At 44.3% G+C, this 14,674-nt stretch overlaps 1 protein-coding gene across 6 annotated transcripts in view; it reads right to left on the minus strand.

The window, feature by feature from the left end:
* Positions 1-487: 487 nt before the first annotated feature.
* Positions 488-14,674, minus strand: part of LOC105935052 (zinc finger protein 521) — a 129,286-nt gene continuing 115,099 nt past the window's right edge. For all 6 annotated transcript variants that reach the window (XM_012875300.3, XM_036138218.1, XM_012875308.3 and 3 more), the window contains one exon: positions 488-1,967. In XM_012875300.3, the coding sequence (XP_012730754.2) occupies positions 1,938-1,967 (30 nt within the window). In that variant the 3' untranslated portion in view covers positions 488-1,937. The remainder of the gene's footprint in view (positions 1,968-14,674) is intronic.

Genomic DNA, 14,674 nt, shown 5'->3' on the forward strand with positions numbered 1-14,674 from the left:
TTACTATACATAGATTTGAGCTGCACTATGAAGCTTTTGCAAAAACACAAACGGAAGCTTCTAACAAGTCGCAGGCAGCGTTTCGTGTCACCACTGATGAATCATTTGCGGAGACAGACAGATGCCAATGTCCCATTCGGCGAAGGCAGGAGAATCTTTTTTCCAGGTCCCCCGGAGCGCTGGAGGCTCCCTAAATAGGTCTAACGCAAGGGTTTGTAGAATGGGACCGCACAGGGTGATGGGTAATGGAGTCATTAATAACAAAGACCTCCCTTAAGATGCTCAGATGTTCGTTAGAGAGTGCCACGAGGGAGTGAGGAAAAAATAGGATGCAATTTGATACAATAAAAAAAAAGAAAAGCAGTGCAAGCTTTGGGTGATAATCGTGCTTGTGCTGTCATAGGTCTTTTCTGAAGGGATAATTGTGTTTTCTTTCTCTAGCGCACACGCGCAAGCCTCGCTTTTGAGAAGTCCAGCGACACTAAAGCCATTTCCTCATACAGTTTTTATTGTTTCCATCACATGTGCAACACAAAAAAAAAACCGAGGTCTGCCAAATACAGAACTCTATATTTGTACAATACATTTCGATAACATCAGAGATAACTTTCCTTTTTGCCGCAGGAGATGGTGGTTTCCTGTAAACTGTATACCAACGATTTTCAGTCAAAATGTCAAAACATTGAAAGTTTTAATACAAAAGTGCATCTCAGGTTCAATGAATGCAAAACATTTACAATTACGATTAGGAGTTTTGTACGGTGGCCACAGTGGCTTCCAGTTTTGAGCGGTGGGCAATGGGACCGGTGCAAAAGGAAGAGGGCTAGGTGGGCACTCTCCAGGAGAGCCAGGGACGGCGTTTTTTTTTGGAACTACGGTTGTATCCCCGAGACAGTCTGAGATTACGCTTCATGCCCTAAATTCAAATTGTGAAAAATACACAGAGATAACAAAACATGGAGGAAAAGAAAAAAAAAAGAGAGAGAAAATTCCAGTAATCTTCTGGCTTCAACAAGCAGTAAACATTAATAACAGAAATGTACAGGTTGAATCAGTGGGCCGAAGATTTCCCCACGCTCTGAGAGCCACATGGGAGCTTCACGCCTCTGTTCACGAGCCAACCAGAGGAGATAGCCTTTTCCGAATCTGTGTCACTGCATTTGCATATATCAGCATCCTGTCGATCCCCTGCCCTGATTTATGTTTATTATTTTTTTGTCTCCTCTCCTTTTCTCTCTGCGTTGTTTTTTTTAATTTTCAGCATCTCTCGCATGAACTCCGGCACAGGCAGTGCAGATTCGTTTGCGTCGTCATTCCACAGCTCGTCCTCTGGCAGTCATGCTTACTGGATGACAGACACAAAGACAAGGTATCTGCCTATGCTGGTGAATCAAGTTCTTTTTTTCTTTTTCTTTTTTACATCTTTACCTCTTACTGATTGACCGTGTCCGGTTACAGCACAAAGGAGAGCCAGTGATGAAAAAGAGTCCTGCGCTCCCAGTGGCACGCTGCCTCTCAAGACCCATTATTTTGTTTGACAGATTTAATGATATTTGTCACTCCTTTACTCTTTTTTTTTTTTTTTTAGACAAACATTTTTTACTGTACATTGGCAAATACTGTATAAGATTGTAATATACCTGTAGATAAGCAACACATGAAGAAGTCTATGTACAAACAGGATGGCCTTTTCTTTACTTTGGACACGATATTTAGTAAAGAACGGAAAGGCTTCTTTTATGTTCTTTCTCAGCTTCTGTTTCTCCTTTTTTTTTTCCCTCTTCTCTTCTGTAGTGTGGCTTCTGGCGGTGCGGCTGAATCGAAAGTTCGGAACAAGTCAGTCAGTGGGAAAATGCGCCGACAATAATTGGCGGTCGGGCATTGTTCTGTGCGTCATGCGATCCTTGTTCTCGGTCACGGCACTGAGCTCTGCCACGCTAGCTGCTGTGCTGAGTCAACGTGTGGTTCTGCAGAAAAAGAAAAAAAAACACACAGAAAAAGACAGGGAAAACATGATTAAATGAAATAAAGCACACCCTATCTTTTATAAATATACCAATGCCACCGATGTGTGTTGCACTCCCTGCAATATTTTCACTTGCCTTGTGCCCTAACCCTACGATTCAAGGCCACAGACAGAAAATATCCTCACCCCAATCAGAGACCGCCACCATGACAACAAATTCATAACAACGCCACGACACACCTGACAGAATATCTTCCTTGGAGGTGCCTCCGTTTACCTGACGTACCCCAGGCAGAGAAAAAAAAAAAAAAGTTAAGAGGTGCAGGTGAGACCACTGATGATTTGATCCTCCACACCTCGGTGAGTATGTATTGGAGCACAATTAACCATGGCGCCATCACAAGGTGAGAATATAACTCTGTTACGCTGTTTCTCTGGAATATACACACACACACACACACACACACACACACACTGAGATACACACAGCTGAGAGTGGGGTTATAGTGGGGCAGCTGTGCCAGGTTCTTTAAAGGGAGTGTGGACCAGGGGGTGTGTAACGGGTGTCCCTGGTGGGCTGAATCCAGGTCATCTTTTGAAGTGACTGCTAATCCCTTTAATGCAAACTACATGCCCCACTTGCTGCGCTCTGTTTAAAACATGGCCTTGGACTCTCTAAACTGGCATGGACTAGACACACCTGTCACACAGTCACCATCGCACATGCACGCACAAACGCACAAACATCCCAGGCCGACGCGTCCCTGTCTTATTTCGCACACGCACACCTCGCGGGCCACTTTAGTAGATGCTGTAGATCGGTGCTATTGCTTTCTAGCACCAAAACGTGAAACCCGGCATATGACATATGACAAGCAGGCCATTCTCAAGGCATTTAGGCATACAGGTGACGATGCCTGTCAATGGGGGTTTACAGAGCGTGGTCCAGAAGGAAGAAGAAAATGTCCAGCGAGCGGATTTTTGCGTCTAGTTGTGTGGGGCGCAAATGGAGAATGTATGCAGGGTACCGCCTCTGAACACGCAAACACGTTGGACCTTGAAGCAGATAAGCTGCAGGATCAGAAGACCTCAGATGCTTTCACTCTTGTCAGGTAGCAACAGCAAACTGAGACTACAAGACACACGCAGGCTTATTTGAGACTGGGCAAAACAAACGGATCGACAAGTCCAGGCTGGTCCGATAAGTCATTTAATCTACAGCGTTCAGACGGGAGGGTCAGAATTCGGCCTGAACAACATTAAAGCGTGGATCCGTACAAGATTCAGGCTGCCGGTGGTGGTGTGGGGGGAAATTTCTTTGCGCCATTAAGGGCACTTGAGGATCTTTTAAACACCACGGCCCACTCTGAGCACTGCTGCGTACCACCGCCATCTCTACAACCGCAGTGGGCTCATCTTCTGATAGCGGCGACCAGCGAGATAATGGCTCATCGCGAGCGGGTTTGTTGAACATGTCAACGAGGTAATTCTACTCCAACGGCCTCCGCGGTGACTAGGGCTTAACCCGACACTGTAGTTTTTGTATTTGAGATTCACCATCATGGATTTCCTGCAGAAAAAAAAACGTCAGCAACGGTGCCAACTTAGAGCAAAATCTCCAAATCTAACCCTAACTCTAAACCGACTATGACATGAAGAGAAAGAGTGAACCAACCCTGTATATAATAAAGTAGCTGGTGAGCGTAAAGCCGCGATTAAGGGATAAAAGTACATTAATCTGAATTTGGTTTATTTACCATTAAGTATTCCCGCCCAACCTTAGTGAGGCGGTTTACCAAAGCAGTCACCTTCAGTACTGTTGGTGCTGAATCCCTCAGGCAGGGCTGAGACATGCCTATTAGTCCCCCCTTGAATTCACTCTTTCCCATTTTACCCTTTCAGCTGCCTCCGCATAAAGCATTTAAACACCTCGACAGCTTTCCTTTTAGCTGGGGCGATTACTTCCCGACAGGTGGGGTAATAAGCTGTTTGACGGGGAGCAGGATTTTGACCCTGGTATGGGTTAGCGTGGCTCGGCGGGGCCCTTTTTTTTTTTTTTTTTTTTAAAGGAGGCGGCTCCTGGACAGCTCCTCCTGCCTTCCTCTCCCCTCTCTCTTGCTGAAATAAAGCTCCTTTAAGTGAGTCTGGGAGGAGACTCCCCAGGGGATGCTCTCCCTCTCTCTTTCCTCACCTCACCTCATCCCCCTCCTCACACTCTGCCAACCCCCCCCCCCCCCCCTCCGGTGAAGACATCCTTGGTGTTGCTGAGGAGGGACAGGAGCACGGCAACCTTATTAATGAATGCGGCCCATTACCCGTCAGCCTGGCTCCTCAGCGACTCCCAAAAGCCCCTGCAGTACGTGACTTCAAATGGCAGGATATTGACACGGGGGGAGAGCAAAGCAGCTAGAACTGACTGTGCGTGTGTCTTTGTGTGTGTATGTGTGTGTGTGTGTGTGTAAAAGAGAGAAACAGAGAAAATTTGTGCTCAACTGAGTGTGCATGCCTTTGTGTGAGCGTGCCAGTCCATCTAGGTGGGAGTGTGTGCGTGTGTGTGTGTGTGTGTGTCAGTGTGCGTATGTCTGGACCCCAAAGGAATGTAGCTCCTTGGATATAATGTAGGGCTCGTAACAGCTATTAGAGGGGAAAATAACCCCTCTGGGGAACAGCTCCCCCCCCCTGCTCTGAATGTCCCAGCTCCGCCTGACACACACTGCATTCTACCTTTTTTCCTTAAACATGCCTGGAGTTTTTACACTGAGGGCTTTCTCAAGGACGGTGTTAAACGACTTCAGTGGCTGTGGCAGCCATGCAGACTAAAGGGAAATAGAAGGAAAAAAAAAGGGGGGGGGGGAGGGAGAGGTAAAAAAAATAAATAAAAAAAAAACGATGAAAGAAAATGAAACTGATACCTTTATCTCTGTGGATATTGAACTCTGCAGAGTAGCTATAAACTGTTCTGTGTATAAGTACAAACGGGTGGAAAGGAGGGAGAAGAGGAGGGAGGGAACCCGCTTTCCAATCTTCATCCTTGTCGAGTTCTTCAAGTTACTCCTGCAACAATTGTCGGGCGCTCCCGAATACCTACAGTGCGCAGCCACAAATTAGATATTACACACGCAGTTCACTCGCCGCTTTTTTTGCAGGAAAATGAGCAAAATGTCCACTGCACCCGTAAAGAGGATGTCACTAATGGTGTCACACTAGAATCGCTGCAATTTAGGATTAGATGCCCTCCATTAAGCCTTTTAGCTCTCATCCTAACTCCAATTCTATTCCCCCCTGAAACTCTGCCATTCCCCTTATCATCCATTTCCCTCCCTTACATCCAACCCTTAATCTCCTCCTCGATCCTTTCAACCACCTGCTGGCCACACAGGCCCGCTGTAGTTACCAGCGGTGTTCTGGTAAACCGTGGCAACTCAATTCTACACTAAATTAAATTTTGCGCTGATCGATAACGCACACCCGCCTCGGCCTTCTGAGGAGCGAGCGCCCCCTTTTCTCCTCTCTCTTCTCCTCGCATCTCATGCTCCATGCCACAGTTAAACCGGCACTTTCATCTGATTACATCACCCCACTGCAGCGCCCTCGGGGGGTAGTGGAAGAGGAGGGAGAACACCCGGCAGGGGTCTGGTGTACCCATGCAAACAGGTGCAACGTGTCTTCAGGATTTAAAGCTGCTGCAGAGAGAGGGGGGTGGGGGGATGGAGGAGGGAGAAAATAATGGGGAACGATTGGGGAAGGAGCAGAACCCAGGAAAGAGCAGGTCGGCGAGGGAGCTGATTTATTAACTAATCATTCTTTATGTCGTTCCCCATTGCTCTGGTCTCCATCGATAGCGCCCGGTCTCCAGTGAGGCAACCGAGGTGCATCTCTTGCATCAGCTCTGCAGAGACGGGCCACTGGACTCAGAGACAGAGGCTCCCCTTTCATCTGATCCTGCCGTGTTAGAGAAAATCTCCACATTGTCCAGCATCACAGAGAGCGAGATGTACAGCTTAATCGCCGCGCTAACGAAGTTTGATTAGCGTTATGGTAATACCTGCTGAGCACGTGTTAAGTGCGTTGGGTCTGCTCCTTCTACCCGGTGTAACGTTAAAGCCAGCTTTTATTGAGTGGTTGGAGACCTGACTGCGCAATAATGACTTTTTAAGCCATGGCCTTTTCACGGTTTCTCGAACAAATAAAGCTGTTTGCACTTTAAACAAGCGCAGAGCTAACCGGCGAATTGACCGCAATGTGTCCCATTATGCAGCCTTTATGTTTTTTTCCCCCCAGCAATCTGTTTTCTAAGGTGATTTGTTCATAATTATGTGCTGCATATACTTGGGAAATATGTTCATTAGATATTTTTTATATATATATATAAGGAACTATTGTATTACTCTGTGCAAGAAGCAAAAACTCTTGCTTATTGAAAACACTGCACAACAAAACTTTTTTTCACAGTGAAACTACAGGTCAATCAAGTCATAAAAATAGTCCTGAAAACCTGAGTAATTAGCAAAGAAATATAAATAAAAAATAACATTCTTGAATTTAATTTGGTTAAAATCACAGCAAAGCACAAATGTAATATTAGTTATGCTTAAAAAGTCTAATTTCAGATGTTTTATGGCACAGTCATTTCGTACCTGAGACTGCTGTATTCTTTTTTGTCTATAGCTCACTGAAAATTTAAAGTTCAGTCAAGAGTGTAAATGCATGTCGCTCTTGTCTCTGATTAAATGCAGCGGAGGCCTCATATGCGCCACGCTTACATGTAGCTACTGTCGGAGGATGGAGAGCTCTAAACTAAAATTTTGCAAACATCTTCAATCATTGCTGCATACTTTATTCAGAGCATAAAAGAATAGATGATTACTTTCTTTTTGCAGACAGTATGCTGTATGCTGATTGCAAATGACAGCATTATCTCTACATTAGCTACCTGTCAGGATGTCTTAATCTAGTAAAAATCCAGATTATTTGGTCAAAGGGACTAAAGGACTTTTACTGTCTTAAAAAAAATGATTCTCAGAAAACATTGGACAGAATTTTTCCAGCAAAGTGCTTCGAGCGCTTATTCAATGCTGGAATACAACGCAGTTCGTAACTGGTTCCACCCAATGATTGTTTTGGTTTTCCGCAGCCATAGAGCTGACTCACACTCCTGTCATTAAGCGGCTGTAAAAGTCTCGTCCGGTATGTTTTCGCCCTGTCAGTTTTATTCTGTGTTTTTTGTGAGAAATCTCTTTGCACTGTGACAGTTTGACCTTTTGACCTTAACCTGGATTCAGACAACAAGTGCGGCGATCGCTGATCTGTACCAGCATCGCTGCAAGAAGCAGCTAAAACCAGCTTTGACAAAATAATTGAATATAATTATCTGCTGATACTAAATGTCCAATAATATTTAGGAACTCAGTTGGAGTTAATGTTTCGAGGGTCAAACACTTTAGGTGCGTTTTTTTATTTATCTTTTTAGAACTGAGACATTATTGCAGATTGAGTCAACGCTGTTCTGTTGATTTTTGCATCGGCTTACTTTGCTCAACGTGTTTCACGGAGTAAGATTATGGATGCAGCGCTGGTGCCTGCAACAGTGTGAGAAGTGGAGTAAGGCGACGCTTGAGCGCTGACATGCAGGTTAGATGTGTAAAAGCGTGATGGGGTTATTTTGGGGTTGTCGGCCAGCAGTGATAAGGTTTCCCGAAGTCTTGAGTGAATTTGTGAGACTTTTTCAGTGCTGTTTGGAGCGTTTTCTTGCTATTTGGGGACCAAAAAAAAACCCAAACAAACAAACAGAAAAGACCTCTGGAGAAAGACAGGAGTGTTGCATTCTCTTTTGCTCTTTAATGATGTGTTGAACTTGCTGTCCAGTATCGACTCAGTCCTCCGTTTGTGCTTTCCCTACTGTCCACCAGTCCACTGAGGGAGTAATCCTTCCCTGCTCTGACCCCAGGCCAGGCTTACTGCTGCCTTGTTTAGCCAACGAATATAAAAAAAAAAAAAAAAAATCAAATAAATAAATAAATAAAACAGCAGCTGGCATTCTCCACAGTCATCACTTATCGGGCCATGGGGAGGGTTGACCCAAAACACTGTTGCACCACAACCAGGCCAGTCTCCTTGGTAACAGACAGTCTTGTTTGAAGCGAGGTGCCCAGGGAGTCATGGTCATACTGTAACAGCACCAGGCGAGGACGGAGATGACAACAGCAATGGATTTCACTGTATTCCATGTAGTCACGCAGAGCGGCTATAAAAATACATCTTGAATCCATAACGTTTGAAACACTTTGAGGCATCTAAGCACCCGGAGCAAACACTTCCAAGGTGTAACCGGAGATGACGGAGCGTCGCTTTTTTTTTTTTTTTTTTTTTTTTTGTGGGCCCGCTCTTTTGTACCTCCAAATGATACTCATTACCCTGTCAAAGTAGACAAGTGAATGGTACTAGAAACACACTATGCAGTGATCCCGCTGTTTGACTGAGGTAGCAAAACAACTGCACAACTGCTGTGTTATTATGGGGCCTCATTAAGTGAGGAGAGAGTGGGAGAGGGAGAGAGAGGAGCATAGATGGAGAGAAGGCCAGCGAGGGGAGGGAGAAAAAAGGGAGAGAAAAAGGAATAGAAAAAAACACAAGAGAGCGATACAAACTATTGTGAGGTGATAGCAACACACAGATGCCTTTCCAGCCAAAATGAAGACTATGACTAAAGAACCCAATTAAGGGCTTTCTTAGGGGAACCATCGTTGGAGGGGGATGGGTCTTCCTGGGACATGAGCCCTGGGCTACATCCTCTAATTAGACAGAGCGAGGGGGGAGGATCTCTGCCTGTCACTGGGAGGGAGATGGCGTCCGTGGGGTTCCGCATGTCAGTCCCAGAAACAAAACACAATTACTTTCACATTTAACCACTTCAGTCAGGGACAGACTTTGACTAGGGATATTACAGAGTGCGCCCCTGCTTTTCAACTGCTGCTGCAGTGGTGGATACGATCAGAGATACGCGCAGAATCTTGCGTCTCCACGCTTCTACAAGAGGGATAGAGCTAATGTGCAGTAATATTTTTTGGGGGCTTTTTCTACCAATCGAGGCAAAAGTAAAAAAGTGCTTCTAACCGGTGCGTAATTTCTGACGAGCAGTAAGGTGTTGCCAATGTTGTTGGAATTCCATGCTTTCCCAGATTGGAGTTCTATGTTGTTTAAGTTCACAAGAATAAATGCAAAAGTTTACTATGAATTTTTGGTATGGTACATACCATGCAGGCTTCAAATATAGAAAGAGGATGGCTGGAGCAACAGATGGAAGGATGGATGGAAGCAAAGATCTTAATCTAATTATTCTAATTAGGCTACATTAGAGGATTTCCAAGCATGAATGGCCTGTTTAAGGTCATGCCAAAGTTTCTTAGTCATATTTAAATTCAGATTATGACCATCCCACTCAAAAAACCTTTTTGTAAGCTTCTTTTTTACCATTCAGGGGTGAACTTGCTGCTTTGGACCACTGTCCTTCTGTATAACCTGCTTACATTATGCTGCGCTGCATTTGGCTTTATTTGTACATTTAACAGTGGGGTTGGTGCGAGGATTCATATTTTTTTCCTACTGTCAGACGAGCGGTTACCTGACTCCGCCAGATAGATTTGCTCCGCATATCCATCTGGAAACCTTCCGTTGAAGTAATTTTGGGAAGGGGCGAAAATACTGGTTAGCTGATTGGCCTATGTTGGTGATAGACGGGCCGAATAAACCAATCAGATTCGTCGTCGCTCGTAACAGAGCGACGACGAAAACACAACCACAAGCCAAGCTACTCTTGCTGCTGCAAGTAAAGGCTCGTTAGCTCAGCAAAGAAATACTCTGTAATTCCGATAAAACTTGCTCGATAGCCACGCTAACGCTAGTTTCATCGGCTGAAGCCGCCATGTTCTTTAGACTGAACTGACGCGCTTCCCGTTGCGTCACACCTCAACCCGCCTCAAAGCCAACGCTGATTGGACGTTCGTTTGGTGAACGGCTCCAAATTTTCTTCAACGGAGGGTATCCAGACTGATCTGCGAGTGAAACCTTGAAACCTCGCGAGATCAGGATGGTCTCACGAGGCTAGACGAGCGGGACACTGGAATGCAATAACTCAGAGATGATATAATCTCCGACTTCCCAGTTTCGAGTTCAGAGGTAAATGGAACGCAGCATTAGTTTATGGTTGTGAACTGATAAGCAGACATTTTACTGCACTCCTGCAAAGCTCCACCACTGTTCCACATTCTCTAGATTTGTGGATAAAGGCACTCGGCCTGGTTCACAAGCGTCCCAAACCAAAACCTTAAAAATAGCTTTGTGACCCTTTTCCAGACTGATAGTTAATTACTTCATTTTTCCTTTGTTCTTGAAATTCTTTAGTTTGAGGCATGATGTGCTGCTTTTTGAGATACAGCAATAATTCATGTTGTAAGACAGCTCCTATTTAAGTGAATTTACAGGCCTGACAGTAATAAGGCATTGTTGTGGAAAGTGAAATTGAACTCAGCCTTCCAAAAAGTGTGCTTAATAATTGCTATTTTTTTTAGGATAACAGGATATGATTTCTTCTTCATACAGGCCCATGTTGGTTTCGATTGTTTTGTTTTTTCCCCTTACCAAATGAAATTTTTCTATGATCTGAAAAATGGACAGTAAGTGTGACTAGAAACAAAGACAAAGGAAATCTGGAAAATGGCTCTAAAATACTTTTTAGAGCAGATGTAAAACTTGGAAGGTTTTCCTTTCCATCACTCTGGGTCAGAATTTTTTTTAGATATTATTAGTACACCAAGTTCTAAGTCCCCGTGGAAAAATGTTAGAATGTCTAAACAATTTGAATGTTTCAAAGAATGCAAAAAAAATAAATAAATAAAAATAAAAAAAGGCACGGTGTAGTGAGTAATTGAGTGATGAGTCAGTATTGAATTTCAGATTGCCTATAGCAAGAAGTGCTTTTGTTTTCATGAGGGGAGGTGCCCAACTGTGAGGAAATTAAGATGCTGAGGTAAGTTCATTATTTTTTTGTTCTGCATCAACCCAAAGTCATTTCATACAGTGTGTCCCTTACTATGAGGCTGTAGCAAACATAAAGAGGCTGTTATTCATCTAAACCAAATGATAGCCCACCGTCCTTGAAGATGACAGGCTAATAATGGAAGCGTCCTTACAAGAAAATATGCACATGCTGCATATTACCTATCAGAGTTGTGTCTGTAGCTTACATTATTGGGGTGGGACTCAGGATCGGTCTTCGTTTTTTAGACGTGTCTTGAGACCACGTGTTCAAAGTTTGGTCTTGTCTCAGTCTCAGCTACATTTAGGCTCTGTCTGTCCTTCGTTTTGGACATGTTAGACTCAAGGTTTTTTCTCAGGACCTGTCAAGACCGAATCTGCACTGTCCTTTTTTTTTTTTTTTTTACTGCAACTTTAATTCCGCTGACAGCAACAAATAATGTTTTTTACTTTCAAAACTTCAGTTCTTCCCCCTGTGCTCCTATGTGTCAGGAACGAGAAGAAACGAGGGATGTGCAAACGAGGGAAAACGTTGTCTGTCTGTCTCTACAATAAACATAAAGAAAGATCTCCAAATGATTTATTTCCTCCACCTCCACCTGTCGCCTCCACTCCTTCTGCCTGCAGCTAATTCCAAGTCAGTGAACGCTTAGCTGGTTGGATGTCCCGTTTGTCTGTTAACTTTTTAACCATTTGTCAAATTTGTTGGACTGGTTGCATGAGGTTGACGGTCTAGATTCGGGTTCACCAAAATTATGTGACAAAGTCTTGGTCTTGTTGTTGTCTTGGTATGCTCTGGTGTTGGGCTTGACTCAGTGTCAGGTGCAGTGGTCTTTACTACAACACTAGCTTATATACTGGCTTGCTTTGACTCCTCAAAGATACAATGAGACCGGAGTCCCAGAGCCTGAGTCTAAGTCAATTCTGAAGTTTTTTTTATTTATTTTTTTATACCTAAGGGCAACTCGGATCCAAGTCTGAAACCTGAGTCACTATTTCTGACAAAGGGATGTAGAATAAAGTCTGAAAATACAAATGTGTTTTCATACACTTATTTTTGAAAAATTACTGAACTAAAAGTTTTCGACGTTCCTCGTTGACTTTAGAAATCCCGTTTTCAAACGGGCAAAAGTAAAACTTCAGTGCTTTTGCAAAAGACGATGACCAAATTCCAGCGGGAATAATTGTTCTGATGCTGCTTATTCTGTCCTCTGCTGTGTTTTGTTAACCTGAAAATCAAATCACTACAGACAGGAAATTAAAGCTGCATGAGTTTCCTTGAGCAGCGCTTAAATTTATTTATTTATTTTTTATCAAAGTTGCTGAAAAAGTCAACCTAGTAAAGTAAAAGAGACACGTTTGAGGAAAGGATCCGGTGACGGATTCGAGCGCAGTACACTGAGCGCCTCCCTCTTTGTTTGGATTTAACTTTCCCCAATGGTGCAACAGAGGGGGGAAAAAAAAAAAGACAAAAAAGGAAGGAGCTCAAAGGCTTCTGGGAGTTTTTGTCATGTCTCCCTCCAGACATTGTGTTTGCATGCACATATCAGACCCTGAGAGAGATGGAGACAAAGACAAATACATAGAGCATGCACACAGATGTATACCCACAAACACAGGCTCATATATACACAGAGTACGAAAGAGAAAATCCTCCCAGGATCATTAGGTCTGTCATGCTGTCTAATTCTGATCCACCTACAAAAGTAGAACACAACTATTGTGATAAACATCACAAGTCATCTAGGGCGGTATACGTGCTCGTTTAAGGTGCACAGCAGCGTGCGTAGACTGGTACATAATTATAAATAAGCTTAAATATTAATGATCGCGCCTCACAAGTTTTGTTTTTTTTTTGTGCTTTTTCTCCCCCCTCTAATTCACTCTTGTTTTATTTTGTCGTGCCGCCGTTTGAAACGACGCCAGAATTCCAAGAACCCGGGGTGATGAAGAAGAAAACAAGTTGTCATATGAAAGGAAATATAAATATATATTTGCCACTTTCAAATGTGTGAAGAGCTGTCACACTTGGCAGACAAGACGTTCAGGAAGAATTTGGTCTTTGAGAGCCACTTGGGGACAAATGCATAAAGCTTTGCTTTTGTATGACACATCGGGGACTCGGGGCAGTTAGGGCATTTTCCGGGGCATACTTTAAAATTAATAACAGACAAACTTCTGGGGAATTAGGTCTCCGGCGTCAAAACTAAAGAACGGCTTTGAAAGGCGAGAGAAAAGAAGCGCCTAGAATGTCCTTTTTGGGAGCCGTCATTTGAAAAATAAGCAAAAGTAATCCAGCGCGTTCCAACGCTGATTTGCCACACTCTGAGTATCCATCTCGCCCCCTTTCTTTTCCCTGCTTTCTGCCCGGGACAGACATAATGACAAACATAGCTGTTTACGCTGACCTGGTGACCGTGAAACCTATAAATATGCTTAATTAAAACCACTGAATTGGTCACAGCTTGGCAATAATGGCCATCACACGGGGAGCAGAGAATCTCATTTGTGAGGGGAGGGGCGGGAGTGGAACATGATGCAGATGTGCTCTTGTCACTTTCAGCACTCATTAAGGCCGGGGTGCTTTGGATTGTCTTTGAAGGAATCCTTTTTAAAGGAAGGAAAAAAAAAAAAAAAAAGCTGCTCCAATTAAGGTACGTGACCTGCGGGTGTTGGAGAGGAGGGAGAAGCCGTCGAGCACCCCCGGTCCAAACGTTTCTCTGTTGATCACAGCAAGACTCGACTTATGACTTACAATCCTGCGTCAGTTCTAAGAATATAGGGAAATCGTTCGACGGAGAGAATAAAAGACTCAGCAGCTCGATAGGAATGAGGAAATGTTGCGCGGAAAATGTCACCGGTGCTGTTGTGCGACTTCAGCTTCATTGTCTCCTCTTAGGAGGCTCGCTGAGAGAATCCTCCTGTAGTTTGTCCAACGCCAGCGTTAAGCCTTCGTGGATAGTCACAGGCCAACGCGAGCGCGCCGCTCTCGGAAGAAATCGTCCGATTGCTGCTGCGTCTAAGGCTGTGCATCTATCAGTTAATGAATCTGGTTAATTAACCCAGCCAAGCGCTATTGTTGGAGGCTCGGTTCCTTGAAGCCATGCGAAACGCGGCCGCATGTGAAACTGGAACAAAAGGGGAAGTTTCACTTTGCGACGCCGTCTTTAGCAGAGGCATTTGGACGCGTAGTTCGCAGGGACAGAAAGGGGGGAGCTGAGGGCGATTGGGTGAGAGGATATACGGTGACTCAAGAGGTGGGCAGTAGTCGGGGGTCAACACGAGACTGTTTGAGCAGCCCAGCTGCCCTTAAGATCGGCCCCTTATGAAATATCTACACTTTACTCCATTATTTATTTTTATGGGGTGAAAGAAAGGGATGAGCAAAGTTGAGGCTGTGTAAGGGTGTGCGATGCTACAGGGGGTTCCCCTGCAGAGCTACAGGCAGAGTAGTGGTCTCTGCGTCTCACTGCTTATTTTTTGTCAGGGTAAAAAAAAAAAAAAAGGCAAAAAAAAAAGAGAAATCGAGGAAATAGAAAAAGATGGACAAGAGAGATTTTTCTCCATTGGGCTCTGAATTCTGGGGCACGCAGACCCAGGAGTGAGTCAATCTGGTCAGTCTGAGGGGGGCAGCTGGGCGGGGGGTCCTGGGAGGGCTGATTAGACGGATGCTCT

This window comes from Fundulus heteroclitus, chromosome 6, assembly GCF_011125445.2.
Source record: "Fundulus heteroclitus isolate FHET01 chromosome 6, MU-UCD_Fhet_4.1, whole genome shotgun sequence".
Taxonomy (NCBI): domain Eukaryota; kingdom Metazoa; phylum Chordata; class Actinopteri; order Cyprinodontiformes; family Fundulidae; genus Fundulus; species Fundulus heteroclitus.